This window comes from Eublepharis macularius, chromosome 4, assembly GCF_028583425.1.
Source record: "Eublepharis macularius isolate TG4126 chromosome 4, MPM_Emac_v1.0, whole genome shotgun sequence".
NCBI lineage: Eukaryota > Metazoa > Chordata > Lepidosauria > Squamata > Eublepharidae > Eublepharis > Eublepharis macularius.
The window spans coordinates 43,559,102-43,579,419 of NC_072793.1; the positions used below are offsets into that span (position 1 = coordinate 43,559,102).

At 41.2% G+C, this 20,318-nt stretch overlaps 1 protein-coding gene across 1 annotated transcript in view; it reads right to left on the bottom strand.

Annotated features, from left to right (window-relative positions):
* The window catches only part of LOC129327569 (dynein axonemal heavy chain 9-like), a 274,625-nt gene that overhangs the window by 216,528 nt on the left and 37,779 nt on the right, over positions 1-20,318 (bottom strand). The window contains exons 14-21 of the mRNA XM_054976322.1: positions 19,286-19,527; positions 16,369-16,504; positions 15,851-16,047; positions 15,335-15,759; positions 9,372-9,594; positions 6,969-7,135; positions 4,823-5,693; positions 3,322-3,452 (exon numbers count right to left, since the gene is read on the bottom strand). Of these exons, the coding sequence (XP_054832297.1) occupies positions 3,322-3,452; positions 4,823-5,693; positions 6,969-7,135; positions 9,372-9,594; positions 15,335-15,759; positions 15,851-16,047; positions 16,369-16,504; positions 19,286-19,527 (2,392 nt within the window). The remainder of the gene's footprint in view (positions 1-3,321; positions 3,453-4,822; positions 5,694-6,968; positions 7,136-9,371; positions 9,595-15,334; positions 15,760-15,850; positions 16,048-16,368; positions 16,505-19,285; positions 19,528-20,318) is intronic.

The following is a 20,318-nucleotide window of genomic DNA, read 5'->3' on the forward strand; positions in this document are numbered from 1 at the left end:
GTCTGAACTCGTCAAATAATGGAAGCTAAGCAAGATCAGTACTTGGTAGGGCAACCACCAAGGAAGACTCTGCAGAGGAAGGCAATGGCAAACTACCTATGCTTCTCATTTGCCTTGAAAGCCCCTTGCTGGGGTTGCCATAAGTCAGTTGCGATTTTACAGCACATATGCATGCATGCATGACAAAACGTAAACATTTGAGCTATAAAAGCAACCAACAAACGAAACCTGTGTGTATTTTAAGAGCTGGAGCCTTAGATCAACACACTTATAAAATCAGAGAAACCAGGTTATTAAAAAGTCAACTACATGCTCAGATATAACCTTCTGATATACTTTTATGCTACCATAGAGGAAGAAATTTTTCCAATAACACATTTCAGTCTTTTGCAGAAAAGACCAGTGGAACTTTCCATACAATAGCTGAACTCATGGCCTTTTGATCTCATGGCCTTTTATTTGGAACATAGCAAGAAATAATGCTGTAAATTCTCACTAAACCATTTCCACAAGTATAATGTCTCATGATTAAAGAAATCTATATCGATCTTTCAAAATAAGTCCTTTGATGGAATCAAAATAACATAATAAAAGCTCTCCTAAATGGGTACGAAGAAAAATCTGATAAGATAGCTGTCAGAGGTGTGGGGAATTTTAAAGAGGCAATACCAGTGGACTGCCCCCACAACAGAAGTTCACCTAAGTCTGGTTATACAAAAACATCATTTAGTCTAACTATAAAATGGCATGAGCTATAGATTTCTATTCTTGTTAAAGCAAAGTGATGAAATAAGGTAGCTTTCACTTCTTTAGACTTTCGAAACATGTATGTGTATTAGGGGTGTGCAATTTGGGGTTTTGATACCCGAAAAAACCCCGAAACAACCTGTTTCGGGTTGTTTCGGGTTTTCCTGAAACGTTTCAGAAAAACCGAAATGTTTCGGGACAGCGATTTCCGAAACGTTTCGGCTTGTTTCGGCTTGTTTCGGGTTTCTTTTCAATGGGAAAAAGCCTCCCCCAGGCTTCCTGGATGCCTGGGGGAGGCATTTTCCCACTGAATCAAGCCAAAATTGGTGGGGACCTTCCTCTAACTCCCCTCTAACAACCCCCCAAGTTTCAGAAAGATTGGACTTTGGGGAGCCAAGTTATGGCCCCCCAAAACAGGTCCCCCTATCCTCGCCTAAAAGGGAAAGGTTTTTGCTTGCTGATGATGATCTCTTACGTTGTGGATGCTGCTGCTGATCTCCTTGTTTCCTATGGGGGGAAAATGAAGAGGCAGGCTTGTCTTTCTAGGGGGGGCATTTTGCATGCAAAATGCCCCCAACCCTCAGGGGCCCTTCTCCTACCTTTCCTCCCACCCCCCACCAAAGCTCAGCCTGCTCCCACTTGGGGGGGCATTTCATGGCCTCCCAAAGTAGGTGCTCTCCCCCACCCTTTCTGCACTATTTCCAGCTGGGAAATAACAGAGGCTTGTTTTGCTAGGGGTGGAATTTTGCATGCAAAATGCCCCCAACCCTCAGGGGCCCTTCTCCTACCTTTCCTCCCACCCCCACCAAGGCTCAGCCCCAAGGCTCAGCCTGCTCCCACTTGGGGGGGCATTTCATGGCCTCCCAAAGTAGGTGCTCTCAGCCCCCAAATTCCACCCCCTACAGCCCCACACATACCCAATTCTCCCCCAGCTGCCACACACAGATCCAAATCCCCACAGTAGCTCCTCACAGGCCCAAATCCAGCCCCAGCAGCCCCACACAATCCCAGGAACAGGCTGGCCAGCCTTCTCCCTTTGTCTCCTATGCTGTGAACTATAACACTCTGTTTTCCAGAGCAAATGTGCACAGCCCAGGGATGCCACAATGGTGGACACACTTCTGAGTGACAGCTTGTCCCTGTGAAAAAGCACCTGAACCACAGACACCCTCCCTCAAATTCCCCCACCACCTACAGAGATGGCTGGCCAGCCAGCCCCATTGTTCTCTATGATGGGAACCAACTGGACAACAAAGAATAAAACACGAACAACACAAAGTTTTTTAAAAAACATTTCTCACTTTCAAAGTACAAGTAGGCAAAGCATTATGACACGTTACACCAGCAGTCCCCCACACAGAAAAATAACATGACTCACTTAAGATCAGAGAATCACAAAAACACAATTCCTGTCAAAAACACTTTATTTCTTGAACAGCTTTAGGTTACACAGCAGGGGGGCACACCAAAGGGCATGGCTGCTGTATCTTACACAAAAATAACACAACTCACTTCACATTAAAGAATCACCCCAAAAATTGCTGTCAAAAGCACTTTATTTCTTTAACTGCTTTAGGTTACACAGTAGGAAGGCACAACAGGGCGTAAAAGCAGTCTACTACACAAAAATAACACAACTCACTTCACATCAGAGAATCACTCAAACACAATTGCTGTCAAAAAAGGTGAAGTCTGAAACTTGGGGGGTTGTTAGAGAGGAGTTAGAGGAAGGTCCCCACCAATTTTGGCTTGATTCGGTGGGAAAATGCCTCCCCCAGGCGTCCGGGAAGACGGATGCATTTTCACATCGAAAAGAAACCTGAAACAATCCGAAACAACCAGAAACGATACCCGAACCACTAAACCCGAAACGGCTTGCTGTTTCGGATTTAGCTGTTGCCGAAACAGATTCTCGTTTCAGGTATACCCGAAACGAGAATCCTGAAACAGTGTGCCTTTGCACACCCCTAATGTGTATGTTTATGAAGGAAGCCACAACTAATCTCTGCTCTCCAGCATGTATACCCCTAACAAACTGAAAACACTGAATGGCTACATGCATGTGTCACATTTTTACAAGACATTGAAAACATTTTAAGTCTGTCTTAAAGATGTAGAGTTGGATTCTACAACTCCCTTCTGCTAGTCTGACCTTGTAATAGCCTTCCACCAAAATATCTTTCTCTATGAAATAGCGCCAAGCGTTCCAGCTATTTGGATAAAATGCTTCTTAAAAACAGCTCTTACAAAAAGTCATGATTGCCTAAAAAAAAAAGCTACCACTGTGGACAGGCTGGAAGAGCTGAAGAGAACATGCTGCATGTGCATACATTTGTAGTTGAGCTAGCATCGTATTGAGTTCAGGCCTAGATGTGGTGTGGTATAATGATTAAAATGCTGGATTAGGATCTGGAAGTCCCAGGTTCTAATCCCTACTCTGCCACAGACGCTTGCCAAATGACCATGGGCCAATCTTACCTCTCTCAGCCTAACCTAACTCTCAGCATTGTTGTGAGGATAAAAAGGAAGAGAGGAGAGCAATGAAGTAAATAAATAAACAGATGTAGTACCCACCTGTTCTGGATATCTTCCAGTTGCTCATAAAGACGAGGCTTGTTGGTTGCTTCCACTACATTGGGGGTTTTTTCAGCATCATATGCCAGCTCTTTGAAGTCAACATCGATTCCCTCAAAGCGCTTGGAATCCTACAAACGACACAGAAAGTGTCCTACTAGCTGCTTAGATACCCCTCACCTTCCCACAAGTGCACCTTTATTTTTCAGATCCAAACCAGAAGAGTAGCAGCATGGCTCAATCAGATAAAAAGAATCCCCCTTCGAGCCTAAGAAACAAACCTTGAAGTTCTGTAGCTAAATAGCATCCTATACATACTAGTTTTTCATTAATACAGAAGATATCTGCAGAACAGCATAAGTTGACATTCTTAGCAGAAACTCCTGACCCAAAGTTATAAAGTCAGGATTTGACTTTCCCAAGACCGTTCTCCTTATAGTGCTTGCTATTTAGCACTTACGTTCCTTGGATACAGAGGAAGGGTCATTTACTTCCATGTTGCCTGATAAAACAGCTGGGGAATTCTGCTCAGAGAAATACACTACCCCATGATTAGAATGGCCTTTTGTAATTATGAAGTCCGCAGGTGGTCTGGGCATGACACTTGCAGCCAAGTGAAATATACTCAGAACTACTGTCCCACAGCTGTGCACTGACGTACGCTATCTAAGCACCTAGGGGAAACAGATGGAAAATTTTTAGAGCAGTTATTAATACTAAAAAAAATTCTAGATAAGCATACTGGCAAAATAATGCAGGCAGGTTCCAAAACCTGAATATCCCTACATGCCGCAGACCACCAGCTTTGGTTTCAGTCCCAATTTGCCACCTCTTTGTGTAGCTGCATGTTATGGTAGTTTCCAGTTTATTAATGAATGATGCCTTGCTCAAATTAAAGAGTGCAATGCAGAAACATCACATCAGAAATATGAATCGTCCTGAAAATTTCCATATCAAGTGTGTACTTAAAAATGGAAAAGGAAAATCTAATGGAAATGGAAAATCTAATGTAGCGAGAATTACTGTATATTCCATATATATTTCTGTATATATTTGACAATCAGATAGGTTGAAAAAATATTTTTCTACACATGCAAATAGGATACATTTCCTGACCCAGAGAAAATGGATCAAGGACATTTTATCACTAAACTCTTATCTACACTGTTATGGTTTCGCTAAAGGAATCCAGGGAAGTGTAGTTTGTAGTCTCCATCAAAAAAAAATAATTCCTAGGATATCCTGGCAAGTCAAGACACATATTATTCCATTTTAACCATAAAGTGTCCCCTAACTAAATCCATGGCAACAGCCCAATACCAAAAGATATATACTTAGTTGTTTTGAAAGCCTATGTCATAAAGTACATTGAATTATCTTGAATAAGTTATAAAATATTAAACAGACCTCAACAAAGATCAGTCTCCCTCAAGTAATTGCTAGTGGGAAGACAATAGATGTCAACCAGTATTCTCCCATGAAGAGGAAATAATGTTTTTACCTCAGGAAGTTGTGACCGTATATCTTCCGATCCAATGAATATGCTTTCCAAATAAGACCAAGTTCGTTGAACCTCAAACCAGATAGAAATGACTGCATCCGCTGTTGATAGCTTCCTCTGCCAGAAAGACACTTCCTCTAAGAAGAAAGCAATATACTTTGATGTCATCAGATTCTGTAGCTGGACTTGATTGTCTTCCAAAGTTTCAATAAGCTCCTCATCAGATTTCAGTAGAGGGACATTTGTACGTGGATGAGGCTCATACTGGAATTCCATGCTGGCCCAAGTGGTCTTCAGCTCTTTCACAACTTTCTCCATACTCATTTCTTTAACGGCTTTGTCCACGATGCTCCGAACCTCATCCTCAAAGTTATGCAGGTTGAGTCTGAACAGATCTGCCAAAGTTGTGTCAGCATCCATTGTGAACTGCACACCTGTCGCTTGCATCAATTGGTTCCAATGCCTCTCTCGAATGGCAGAATTCTGCAGTTCTGACACTGCCCTGAGAGATGTCAAAATGTTTTTTACTCTATTGTCCAACCCTGAGAAAGCATCCCAGGCCCTCATTTCTTTATCCAGATTTCGAATATCTTTGGCAAATTTTTTGCACTCCAGCTCCATGTTTTCTACATTAATATTTTTCCATTTTGTAGTCTCCCAGTTGTTTATGCTGGAGTTTACTATGGAGATCATATCCCAGAGTTCTTTAAGAATGCACACTTCCTTTCGGCACTGCTTGAGCTGTTTGTATTCTGGAACACTGACTTCAAACAAGTCAGCTGATTCATATATCGAAGCCATGGTGGTTTCCATCTCCTTGAGTTCTGCATGGGACACATCCAGCATTTGGTAGGGATTTGCGGCATCAAACCTATGACACAAGTTTTAATCATGAGGATATAAATGCAAAACCATCTGCTATAAAAACAAAACTGCACTGGATCTCCAAACACAAGTGAGCAGGTATGTATGAACTGAAGGAGAGACACACCCATCTATAAAACTGGAATGAGAGGAAACATTTGTCTCTATTCTTCCACAGATTTTTACTCCTGACTCACCAGCACTTTCACTCCTATTCTCCATGTATACCATTTCAAAACAATTTTAAGGCCATAAAACTCGGACCACATTTCCAACCCTTGGACCTTAAAATGGCAGCAACCACAGAAAAAACAGACATACACAAAAGGCATAGAAAAGGATGCAAAATGAATTGAAATAAAGAACTAAGTCAGGAGGCTCAGTTCAGGGATTCGTCATTGGTAAACACTGATGGTAATGGATCTTTCCTGCACTCCTCTCCCCCTGCAGCCCCATGAAACCCAGAGAAGGCTATTCCTAGGATTTTGGTACTGGCATAGACTAGGGGCTGCAGTGTGGAGCGGGGAGGGGAGGGGAGGAGAAATCACCCTCCACATCAGTGAAGCTACTCTGACAGGAGGAGAGGTTTTGTCCCCTCCCTCTTCCAGCAGCCCCACAAAGCACATGTGAGGAGGGTGTATCTGAGCTTTTATTTTAGTTGTTATAACTTGTAATGTTTTAACTGTGACATGTAAGCAGCCTTGAGCCACAAGGAAAGGTGAGATATAAATATTTTAATAATTAATAAATAATTGGCTATTAGTCCACACAGGGCCCATGACTCAGAGACTGTGGCCTTTCCTATTCAACTGCTTTTACCTTGGCTTAGGGTAGAACAAGAGCTTATATGTAGTTCTGTGATTTTGTTTTTAGAATACTTGCCTTGTTTCTTTCTGAAAATGCAGTGGTTTTGCCTGCAACTTGAAGGAGGAGACAAGGTGCTCTGAGAGAAAGGGTATTTGCAAACACCCCAACCTTTTTCCAGCTGAAAATTCCCACCCTAGGAAAAACTAATGAATACACATGTGTTTTCCCCAGAGGGGGTAAAGAGAGAACTGTTTTCAGCAGGAGAGAAGCATTAAATAACCCCTTTTCCCATGATCCTATCCACCTCTAAATCACAACCTCAACAGCTGCATTTGTAAAACAAGACTCTTAAAAAGAACCACAGTAGTTCATGTAGTTCAGCCCTTGGTAGCCAAGCAGAAATGTAAATACTTCCACAGATAAGCATATATGCCCTCCATGCCTTCACAGCATCTGGACAGTGATCTGACCTAACCTGAACGGTGCTTCTTTATGAAATCTCTCTCTGAATTTGTGCTGCTCTACATCAAACACAGCACACTTCTTGCGAAGAACTGTCACTTCGTTTGCCTGCAATGGAGCCACATGCTGTTTCACAGTTATTGCCAGCTTCTTCACGTTGTTCCATTTTTCAGGCAGCTCCTGGCAGCAAAGCAAGACAAAACAGAAAAAATAAGATGCTAGCGTAAGATCATTTCCACATCCAGCCACGAACCCAGACTGCATGAGTACAGTGAACCAATGCTAGAGAAATGTATCAGATTTTATGTTACTGTATGAGAAGAGGATATTTTGCTAGGATATATTAACGGCGGTACTATCTCATCCATTAACATTTCCCTCACTAGATATTATCCATCCACCACTGACATAGATGGCAGGTGGACAACCAATAAAGTCTATTTTAAGTCTTCAAAAGGAAGCGGAGGACTTTTCTCCGTGCTCTTAAGCTCTGAAGTATCATCACTGTGTTCTTTATACATTACAAGTAACAAAACCCGTTGTGGGGAAAAATACAACAGGCTCTAGAAAGCCAGTCAAGCCTGAGGCCTTACTCCAGAGCAGCCTAGACCTGGCCTACCTGCAGAGTGCAGGACAAAGAGGAAGAGGTGGCCTTGAGGTGTGCCTCAAGATACTGCCATCTCAATCCCTTCTCCCACAGGCATGTTTTTCTGCCCCCAAAAAACAAAGTGTCTGCCCCGAGCCCCTCACAGGAGGTGGCCCCAGTGGTGCCTGCCCCTTCTCAGCAGCATGGGCGCCCTATTTCTCTACAGTCTGGGAGCACTTCTAGAGGATAAGGGATCCCGTTTTGCACAGTACCAGCTGTGTATGGTTAGGATCAGTCAAAGGAAAGATCTGGATTAACTCTTGATGACAGGCTTGGGAACCATTTGAAGAACCACCACCAGGACTAGAGTACCGCTGAATACCAGTATTTATCCCCTTTCTGAAATCTTAATTTAAAAAATGTTTTTTTTCAGGTTCACATCCTTACCTATAGGAAAAACCATAGAGTTTCAACTGAATCCTAGAACGTCATGTAATTTGGTGAAATCACTTTGAGTTGTACAGCCAGAAGGGACATTGCAGCACACTGTCTAGGACCCCCATTCCCCTCCTGCTGTCCTGATGAACAGCAGTGGGGGACCAAGCAAAGGGTAAGAGGTTGCTCAACAAGCAGACAACCTGGCCACCCTAGTTACACTCTTCTAAGCCCACTGATTTCAATGGATTTATGAAGGAATAACTCTGCTAAGGATTGCACTGAAAACCATTCAAACTCCAACCCTTGTAAAAGTCGTTAGCATGCTGACAGTCAAAAAGGAAGCTTTTAGAGAGTACATTTTTTTAAAAGACCATACTATAAAATTCAATCATTTTACATACAATAGATTTTTAAAATCTCAGTAAGGGACTCAGTGGTACATTATAATTACTGAGAAATGCTAATTAAGTTACTATTTAGTATTTAAAAAGCTGACTTCCAGCCTAATCCTCACCATGCTTACTCAGAAGTAACCCCATTGATTTAATAGGACATAAGCCTGCTTTAGGAATGTAGCCTTAGGCAACTTTCAGAACAGTTGCTACACCAGTGGCTATGCTGGTGTAATTACTTTTATTTAATTATTATAGCATTTTTAGCCTACTTTTCTCCAAAACTGGACTCAAGGTTTGTTAAAATGATAACAAAAACTATATACAATTTAAAATTCCTAAAAACTAGCAAACATATATAATTAAAAACCAGGGAGCAGTGTCAAAAGCTGTCCTGAACAATTCCACCCTACATAACTTGTGGAATCTCAGCAAAGTGAAAGCTTTCCTAATAACTTCAGGAAGGCTTTTTCATAAAATTGGAGTAGATGCTAAGCCTCAGATCTTGCTGTGATTGTCTTAACTACCCTATAGGAAGGAATAGTCAATAAGTGGAAGGAAGGAATAGTCAATGAGCAGAACTGCCACAAAGGCTGATATTGGGAAAGGAGATCTTGAAAGCATGGGTTCCCAGGCTATGAAGGATAAACAAGCATAATGTGTTATACATCTATATCTTGTTCTTCCTTAAATGGGGTTCCCAGTAGTCTCCTTTTCAAGCACTGAGCAGGCCCACACATCTTTAGCTTCTCCAATACTACAGGATTGTGTGTTGCTTTGATCTAAGTACAGAGAAAAGGTCTCCATGAAACTTTAAATTACAGAATTCGTCAAGCAGTTTCAATAATCTTTTGCATCTTCTGCCTATCAAAGAACTCTTCCTAGAAGCACTGCATCCTTAATGAGTGCGTGTTTCAGAGTTAACCATACTCTCAAAGGACTGTTTTTAAGTTTTCTATCTGTCTACATATTTGCATATCAGTCACATGTTCTCACCCACCTCAAGCTGCTTGTAGACTTCCCCTGGCAATTCTTGCTCATATGTCTTCAGGAGTTCAATTGTTTGTTTCAAGGGCTCAAACATCTCATTGGTGCTAGTCTGTCTGTCTTTCAGAGCCATCAGATGACCCATAACTTCCACCAAGCCTTCGTAATCTCCTTTCTGCACATCTTTACTCAAACCTCTCTCAGCAATTTTTACAAACTGTTCAAGGTCAGCCAAACTGAATACAGAGCAGGAAAGAAAACATTTTGGAAAACTATCATTACTGACTGACTCCATCAGCCTTAAAGCCAACATGCAGAAAAAGCAACATGAGAACACCATTTCTGTTCACGTCCCCCTCTTCTGGCCTTAGGAGTTCAAACCTGGCCATGCCAAGGATTCTATTAAGCAAAGTACTCAAATGCAAATAAGACAGAGAGAACTATTAAAGTTATAACCTTGCATCGAAAACTTAGCTCACATATTAAAACGGAAAAGCAATTTGCCCAATACAATTAATGTTCTTCCCTCGTTAGAAAATTCATTTTGGAATGCCTATTAATGCTGCTAATTTGGATGACTGAATGTGCTAATTTTAGTTTAAGTTCTGTATGTTTATGAAAAAAATGTATATTTTATCCGGAAACATTCATCTGATGAACATACTTGTGCTTCACACTGTATTTATCCTTCTACTTTTACAAGATTTTTTTTTACTATTAATGTGAGACTTGAAGTTTCTCACTATGAAATTTTTACTGAGGATTGATCTTTAAAATCCCATGATATTACTTTAGAATCATCCTGGTTCATTTTCATGATTTCTTTTTACTGTCCATACTGTAGGTAGCCTGGCATTGTTTGTTCTATTTGAGATTTCAGATTCTATTTTAGATTTCACTGACAATAATCCAAAAATGTATACTCTCACAGAAATTATACAAGGACATTAATGGTGCAAAACAAAAAAAGTGCTCAGCATTTCTTGGTTTTTTTGCCATTCCTGACTTTTTAGCTTGAAAAATGATAGGACAACAAATCCGGGTCAGACCTCTCCAAATTTATCAGGATTTACCAGTGACTCATTATCAGGCATCTGACGAAGAGAACTTGATTCTCGAAAGCTTATGCTAAAATAAAATTGGTTAGTCTTAAAAGTGCTACTGGACTCTTTTTGATTTCATTAAAGCCTTGTGAGCAAGTCCCCAATGTGGCAGCAATGGCCATCAATACTGTGCTATAGTGGCTAAGAAAATGTTGTGAACAAGTTAAGACAATCTACCATAAACTCAGTAGCTGGTTTTAGACAAAGGTTTTATTTCTCAGCCTCAGATGTCACTTGCAAATAAGGGATGACAACAGGGATCCCAGATCCTCCGGTGGAGGCAGGGGATCCCCCCCACTCCCACTCCCACTCTCCACCACCCCCACCATTCACCTGACCAGCGAGGAGGAAAGGCTCGGAAATGAGCCTTCCAGGCGTGCTCCTGCGGTGGTGCGACGTCACTTCCCAGGAGTGTCATCATTGTGCTGCCCCATGAGCGCACCCATGCTTCGCAGCAGGCCAATTTGGGTGCCAAATTCAGCCTGCTGTGAAGTGCATGCATGCTCCCACACCTGTGCAATCACACAGGTGCAGAAGCACACTCGAGGAACAAAAACAAGGTGAGTGCGCTGAGCCCCCTGCCTCCCGCCAGGAGGGTAACGGAACCTGGCAATCCTAGATGACAATAATGACTTGTACTTCTGGACTATTTTTGAGAATTACTGGGATAATGTACATGAAATAAGAGATTATATGGTGCATTCTGAAGTGGAATATTATTATAAATGATATATTATTGCTGTTAATGAAGCAGAAGTTTAGATCAAAATCATATGACCAAACCAGTGTGCTTTAAAAGTAGATTAAATGGATCCATGGAGTCCTCAGCGGATGCTGAATCAGTCATAAGAATGCCGAACACAGACCTTAAACCATATTTATCAAGCCGCTATAAAGATGCCAAAAAGTGGGTTAAGCAGTGACATAATAAATGTAAGGTTTACTTTTAGCTGGACATGTGTTGAAGCCCTGCATAGATCAACTTAAATTGCATTCAACACTTCTCTAGTACATGTCAAATACTGTATGGGCACGCTTGTCTAAAATGAGTGAATTGGCTTTGGATGGAAGGTTAGCTGAGAAGGTAGAAATGGTAGCTCTCTTAGGTTGGATCCACAGTATGAGCTTTTTGCACAGCTGAAGGGTCTCTTTTTTCCTCATTTAGTTGCAAGTGTTATTTAATACATTTAATACAGCCTTATATTGCCACTAAAAACCTGGTAATGGCCATCCCTAAGGCCAAGATCCTACTAATATGTTCACTTCTAAGTAAATAACATTCTGCATGAGTCCTGCTTCTCCTCACAATTATCCTTTTAAACTTAGGGTCTGATTAGATGATACATTAAACCCAAGTTGGGTTGGGATTTCCAACTTGCACTTAACATGTGAACCGGGACTCATATTAAAAATAGTGTATCACTTCCTGACTGTGGTGTGGCAGCAGGAAAGGCTTCACCATTCCTTCCCTTTCTCCCCACATGCTTTCACTAGCAGAAAAGGGCTGTGGGTGGTGAGTTGTTTGTCTTACTGCAAGCTCCATGTGACTTATAATAATAATAACATTCGATTTATATACCGCCCTTCAGGATGACTTAACACCCACTCAGAGCGGTTTACAAAGTATGTTACTATTATCCCCACAACAACAATCACCCTGTGAGGAGCTGAGAGAGCTCCTAGAAGCTGTGACTGTCCCAAGGTCACCCAGCTGGCTCCAAGTGGAGGAGTGGGGATTGGGAATCAAACTCAGTTCTCCAGATTAGAGTCCCCTTGCTCTCAACCACTACACCAAACTGGCGCTCTTCAGGGCAGTTGATAAAATTACAGCCTAAATTTAGTGTCATGGGGAACAGGAAGCTGTCTTAAAACAGAAGGGGGATTTAAAAGGAAGAAGAAGCTTTAATTACTTCTTGCCCTGTAAATCAATGAACAATAATATGTGCTGTGGAGATGGGGAATGATTCATTCAAGCCTTCTCCCACCCACCCCAAAGGATCCATTTAAGAATGTCGGGCCACTAGCTCCACAACCCTGGAAGAAATCAGAAGCTATAAAAAGAAGAGAACAACAGAGAATTCAAAGCAACAGCAGCCCTGAGATACCTCAACAGCATTTTATCAGTGTCCATGTGGATGACTGACATGGATGCAACTCCATTTTAAGTGAAGGGAAAAAGTTCTAAGAGTCAAGATTTTAAGAGATGGGAACAGGGAACACTGGGAATCAATGGGCTGATTATTATATAATCTGATTCCTTCATAAAAACTGCTTTGTTTTTATGAACAAACAAATCATAGAAATTCCAGATCACACAGAATGTAAAAGTCACTTCTCTATGCAGTTTTAAATTATCACCTACTGTGTACCTCCAATAAAAATTTAACAATGCTGTTCAATTCTGTGGGACCCCTCTTATGTTCCTATTAAAAGAAGGTTAGACAAATCTATTAATGGAACTTTAAAGTGGGGGCAGCAGCAGGGGGATTTTGATCATCCTTGAGTTGACTTGTGGCTTTCCTGAAAGCATCTGGCTGACTAGTGTGGGAACCAAGATGGACCTCTGGTGAATCAACTGTGCTCTTCCTCTATTCGTAAGAAAATAGCCATACATTAATTATATTTTCTAACATCTTTCCAAAGTTAGTGGAGAACCACCATTAGCAGAACCACCATTACTCTCTATAACACTTTCCATACCAAACAATTTAAGTAATTTATCTGACAAAATTTTACATCTCTGTGATTAGAATAAAGTCATAAGTGGTTTGATACTTAAAATTACGTAAAAGTATTTTTAACTTTGTAGATTGTTTGCTAATATTATTAGCTTTTCTATGCTCTTTCTCCCAACATGGGATCCAACGTGCCTTATACAGCACCAATAAAACATTATAGCAGTAAATTAATATGAATTAAAAACATATCAATATAAAATTAAAATCTGTTTAACAAGAGGCCAATGTTAACCAACTGCATGGAGGAAGTGTCCTCTCCCTTTGCTTAATGGAATGTTATTTACCAGGTGGTATTATTTACCTCCATGTCATAAAAAATTTCAGCTGCCCATTATTGAAGGGACAGGATTTTTGTCCCAGCCTGTTGGAAATCCTAAGCAGCCTAGGACCTGATTTCATGCAGTCATGATGACTAAAGTTACTTTTGGAAGCATTAGCCTCTGAATACCAGTGCTGTGAGGTAGCATCAGGGGAAGGCCTTTGTTTCTATACCCTGTTGGTTGGCCTTCCAGGACAACTGATAGGCTACTACATGAAATGCTAGACTAAATGGACCACTTGTCTGATTCAGCAGGACTTTCTTAAGACTAGTACAACTACCAAATTTCCAAGCATTAGGCAACATCAGGAAAGGAAGAAGAGGGGGAATTGCCTGCTAATTTACTTGCACTGTTTTTGAGACTGGTCATATGCATCTCACAAAGAACGGATTTCAAGTCCTAAATGGCTAAGCAAGAATTCTAAGCAAGAATGGATAAGCAAGTGGTTGCACACTTCCCTTTTTGTTTTAAAATCCCCAATCTATTGTAGCAACTAAACTCAGTTTCTTGTGATTTACATCCCAATCCTATGCGTGTTTACTCAGAAGTAAGTCTCACTGAGTTCAATGCCACAGAATCCTAATACTGCATAGGATTTCATTGTGAATCACTGTCAGCATTGTGTACAGCACTTGAGCCTTCTGGACAGCTGCTGGAAATACTCCGGAGCATTTCCCTACTTTCGTCACAAACAAAATGAGGGAAATGCTAATTATTCCTTTCTATTTTTATGGACATGAACCCAATGTCTGCAAAAATAAAATACAAAAATGAAAATACGTGAGGATGGCTAAGAGATTACTAATAAAAAAAAACTTTAAGAAATATAACTTGGAGATCAAAGATCTCTTCTTAGAGACAGATGCATCCATTTTGATAGTCTTGTTATATATTCAAAGAATGTTAGGACAAGTCCTCTTCAGGTATGTTATCCTATTTTTAGTGTTGATACAAAAACAACGAACATATATTTTTAAAATAATGTTAAGGTTGGAAGAGAATGATTCATGTTATGTCAGACTTCCCGCTCAAAGCAGGAGCTTGCCTTACCTTAAAATTCACCAACATATGCTTGTTCAACGTTTTTTTGCAAAGCTTTGGAAGTTCCTACAGAAGCAACTTGCTCCAAGGCTGAACTACTTGTGCTATTCAGAAATTCTTTCTGACAGTTAACCTGAGCCTCATCTGCCCTGCAGATAAAGCTACTGCTTCTTGTTCTATCCTCTGTGGATCGTTTTCCTCCCCCAATGCAATCTTGAATATCTGAAAACTGTCAACATATCCACCTTGTTTTTAATCTTCTTTTGTCTATGCTAAATACATTTGGTTTCTTCAGCCTGTCCTGTTAGGCTGTATGTTCCTGATCCTGTGCCATCTTTGTAGCCCTCATCTGAAACCCTTCTACCTTGTCACCAACTTTACTCATTTATGCTGCCCAGAACTGAAGATACTATTCCAGATAAGATCCTCAGGGCATAACAATACTATTATTTCTTGAAATTTTTGGGGTAAAAAAATTACTCATAAAACACTGCTTATGTTAAAAAACACATGAAAAGTGGCCCTGAAGCATGAATACATTAACCAGAGGCCTGTTCACATAATCCAGAAAGTTGTAAATTAGGCCCAGATGAGAACTGGACATTTCCAAGGGAGAATAGTCAAGATGCCATGCAGCAAATGGCACCATGAAGGGAAGATGGAACTGAAGCCAGAGGAGTTGCGTCTCAGATCTACACCCAAGCTTCTGATCATGAACCTATCTCACGTACACTCTCAGGTCCATAGAAGTGGTTCAACAGAAAACAGTGATACCTGTGAGTCACATGATCAATGAGATGCTGCTTGAACATGAAGCTCCACTTTTTTATTATGCCCAAAAGAGATGCTTTGAATGGCCGAGCATCAACTTTCATCCAACTGTCAAATATACTGATGGGCTCCAAGTGGCTTACTTCTTCATAGATCTTCTCATAGGAGTCTATTTGTTCTTTGAATTGTTGCAAAGTGGGAGGGGTCTCTGGTACCCCATCCTCAGCATGTGCTTCTATTTCCTCTGCAGTGAGGACATGACTATACAACAGAAAATGCCGCATGAATTCCTTCCTGTCATCCACATAGAGGTAGGAGTAGTGGTCAAAGGAGCTGCGGTAGTCACAACAGACGGATATCATCTTCTGAATACGCCCCATTAGGGTTTGGCGCATATCAGCAAGATCTGACATCTCTTCCATGTCATCCTGGAGAAGACAGAAATATAAGGTAATGTTAATTAGCAGGACTGCAGGCACCTAAAAGTGAAATAGAGCAAAGGTTCACCAAAGGAAAGACCTGGTAATGAGGGAATGTGGTATGGTCTGCCAGCCTGGGCACTAGAGAGGAAATCCGGAATATATTATTGACAAGACTTTCAACCATATCATAGAAACCATCACTAGCACCAACATCCAAAGAGGGACGGAACAGCATATCAGGAATCGATAAATCCAGTTGCACTTTGAAAAGCGGAGCAAGGCCTGCCTTAGAATCTGCAAGACAGAGAGATGACTACAGTTTAGACAGTCACTTCTAATAAATACCATATGGTAAAACATACTTTTTGACCTAAATGTCTTATATTTACCAGTTTCAAAGGTAATGAATACACAGAGGAATGTGAGCAGCTTTTTATCAATCAGATCTTTTTACTATTATTCAGAGACCCCACACTGGCTTAGAGACTAAATGTTTATTATACTCACCCTCGGTTCCACCCTGCCCATCATAAACATAACAACAATGGAAAACTACTAAGAACAAGTAAAAAGCAGTTTGGTTAACTGAGGGCAAAGTCACTGCAAACTAATCACCTGTGTTTTCCAAAAGGTACTTCAGTGAACATTCAATGGCATTAAAAAACCCATCCAGGACAAGTTCATCCACATATTCCAGATAAGCTTTCCAAACATCAGAAATTGGATCTGCTCCAAAAAGTATCAGGTTTTCCTAAACATAAAAAGCCAGAAACAAAATCAGGTGATGTGAACATGTCCAAGCACTAACAGAAGATCTGATGACCCTACTGGCTCATATCATGTTTCCTCCACGCAGCTGTAATGAGAGGATAGTTCTGCATGGAGGATTTTAGCACATACGAACTGGGCCATAAAGTCTTCAAATTCTAATAATGTTGTCAAGCAGAGGAGCTAAACAAGATTTCTCAGGAAATTCTATATATAAACGTTGTAGAATGAAATCTCCCTGAGGGGAGACTAACAGTGCAATCCTATGGTGAGTTACTCCAGTCTAAGCCCATTGAAGTCAATAGACTGGTGTAACTCTCCATAGGATTGCACTGTAAGTCTGCAATCTTAAACATACTTACCTAGGAGTAAATGCCACAGATCACAACTGGATTTACTTATGAGTAGACTTACTTAGGATTGTGCTAAGCCTTAAGAAAAACAAAAGCAGAGATCCACTAATTAATCTGTCAAACTTTTTCACTGTGATGGAGCAATTGCAGACTGTGGATAAAAAAACACATGCAGTTTCCTTATACTGTATCAGATCATTGATCCATTTACCCCAATATTGTCTGCTCTGACTGGCAGGAGCTCTGCAAGTCACTAGGCAGATGTCTGACCCAGCTTTGCTACTAGAGGGAAATGCCAGGGAGTGAACCTTTGACCATGGGCTGGCTCTGCAGCTGGATTAAGGGTTCTCTGTTAGTCTTTTCTAAATCCTGAGAGATTTTAACTGGAGATGTCAGGGACTGACTATGGGACCTTAAAATGTGCTCAGTCTTTGATCTCTAGGTATTTGTGAGACAGTTGGATCAATAATTCCTCTATCATCTTGTATGCTTTATCTCCAACTCTGGACACAAACTGAAGGCAAATTTAATGCTGGCTTTGGCAAAAGAGTGACAGGCCACACTCAGTTGCAGAAGCAAACCACTGTGTTTATGAGATTAACCTCTGGAAGTCCTCAGGCTCGAGCACTCCCTCCCCCATCCTTTGATGCACAGCTCATGAACTGTGCTGTGTTTCTTGCTTACAACAAACCAGGATTAAACCATGTTTTAGGGAACATATAGACATGGGCTTGGATCCACCAGACAGCTGGCACAGTTAGAACAATTCCTCCTGTGGAGCATGACTTTTTCACTTCCCTCATCTCTTTGCAGCTCCACAGGCCCCCAGAAATGATGCTCCCATTTCAAGGGCCATTCTGAGCTAAAGTGGAAGGCAAGAAAGTCAAACTCTGCGAGCAGAAATCGTTCCATCCATGGAAACACTCAACTGGATCCAAGTCGTGGACTTCCAAGATTCATTCTTATTATGACAAACCAAGATTTTTCTGTATATCTCAGTGTTTGCCATTATATCTGAATGCAGTCCCATTGAAGGTATTTATACACTTTTCAGAAGGAAAAAGCCCAGAAATGTTATAGAACCGGTAGGCAGTTTCAATTGTAGATAGACCATCTAGACTCTTGTGAACCCTCACATTTTAGGGCTTCGTGACATGTCAAACGGGTCGGGCACCCTACAGAGGCTACCACCCTCTCAGAAGAAGAAACATGGGATCCTTCCAGTCTTATCAAAAGGTAGGTAGCCTGGTCACACAATACATTATATAGAATCAACTGCTCTTCTTTGCTTGTTTCAGTGCTGAGCTACATTTGGAGAGTTTGTATTTCTCCAGCTGTACGATTTCAGTCAGGCTGCAGGCCACCAAGTCCAGGAAGATTTCAGAGATCTGAGGAAGGTCTAAATTTTTACAGATCCCTGAAGAATAGCACAGTCCAAAGTGGCACACTTTGCTGCAAATAGCTGTGCAATGCTAAGATACCGTACTACCACCTTTTCTTTCACACCCTTATATGCCCTCCATGATGCATTATATTTTTTACTGTAGCCTGAACACAGACTTCATATTCTTTCCTCTGTAGGCAAGAATTAGTTAATCTGAGAAAATAGCAGACTTTCTCCAAGCCTTTCAATAAACAGGAAAAGAACAAGGAAATGCATGCAAGTGTCATTAGTATCCTTCTGCGCACTAACGTAAGTGTTAATTTAAGAATGTGATTTTTCACACACGCATATACTTTCATGTATATGCATACACATAAAGGAAAAGATAAAGGTAGTCCCCTGTGCAAGCACCGAGTCATTACTAACCCATGGGGGGACATCGCACCACAACATTTTCTTGGCAGACTTTTTACAGGCTGGTTTGCCATTGCCTTCCCCAGTCATCTACACTTTACCCTCAAGAAACTGGGTACTCATTTTACCGACCTCGGAAGGATGGAAGGCTGAGTCAACCTTGAGCTGGCTGCCTGAACCTGGCCTCCACCAGGATCGAACTCAGGTCGTGAGCAGAGCTTGGGCTGCAGTACTGCAGCTTACCACTCTGCGCCACAGGGCTCATATGCATACACATAGAGAGAGCAAAACAAAGACAGGGGTGCCTGTCAAAAACAGCTACCCCATTTCTGTTTCAGTGTTATATCTATGCTAATGAATACAGATGTAAGAGTATGACACAATGGCAATATACATAAAACTATCTAGTAATACAGTAATTAGAGTGCGGTAGTGTGCATTATAAGAAAATACAACTTCTTCATGCAACTTCAGAAAAAAAGAAAGACAACCTGTTTAATATCAGCTGTCTGGGACTAGTTTTACTGTGTTGGGAAAAGGAATATTACAAATGTCATCTCCTAGCAACCCTCCCACTATGATCCACTTACATCAACACATACATACATATTACCTTGATCAGCAAATGAATCTTAAGCCCTGAGTCTGTGATGAGTCGGTAGTGTTTGTCCAATCGTTCACGTCCATCATCCAGGTACAGCAGAGAGTCTCTTTTCCCATCTTTTCTTTCAAAAACTGGCAAGACCCAAGATTTCATGATATTCTGAATTTCTTCTATGTTGTCTTTGATCTTCTGGATTCTTTGCTCAAGATCCCGAACATTGTTAACCATTTGTGAAATACAATCCCAAAGGCCTTTCAACAACAATTGAGAATGAGTCAGAAGAGAGCTGACCTTCCATAGGGAAACACAAATGCATTCTTTGTTGCATTGTTACAGATAGCATTTCACCTGCGAATACATCCATTGTAGGGAAACTGCATGTTCCCAGCATCAAACCTTAATTCCAAGCTGCTGGGGAAAACATGCAACATGTTGTATTTGTCAGGATCAGAATGCTTTTTTGTATACCTATGCTTAACCGACTCCATATTTAATCCTTTCAGTGTTCAGTGCTTTCTTCCCCAGGTGCAGAGGTTCCCAGGCAGCTATCTCACAGACCCGCATTGTTTTGGCTACCGACGTTCCACCAAGAACCGGCCTTGGGGAAGCTTTTGCTTTTGCAGCTTCAAAGGGAATGTTTTGAGAACTGTGGGGGGAGGATGGGTCAGCTATGATATTTAATATGTATCTTTTGCTTTGCCTGGCATTGGTAACAATGCATATGTACCAACCTGGATATTGCATTCAGGCCAGTGGACTATAATAATCTTTTTCTTCATTAAATGCTTTTTGGAAACAATGGACTTTTGTCTAATTGCAGAAGGCAGACTGGAGTAAGGATTTTATCTAGCCACAGTTCTGACATTTTGTTACCAATCATCTTTCCAATGCCTCAACCGGATCAAACGGATTCTAAAGCTGTCCCACCCCGGGACCCTTTGTTCGACCTGTATGTCTCTCCCGGTCCTCGAGGTTCGGAATCTTCTCAAGTTGTGCCCAGGAGACAAGGATCCACGGTTACAACCATTTTTACCCTCACTCC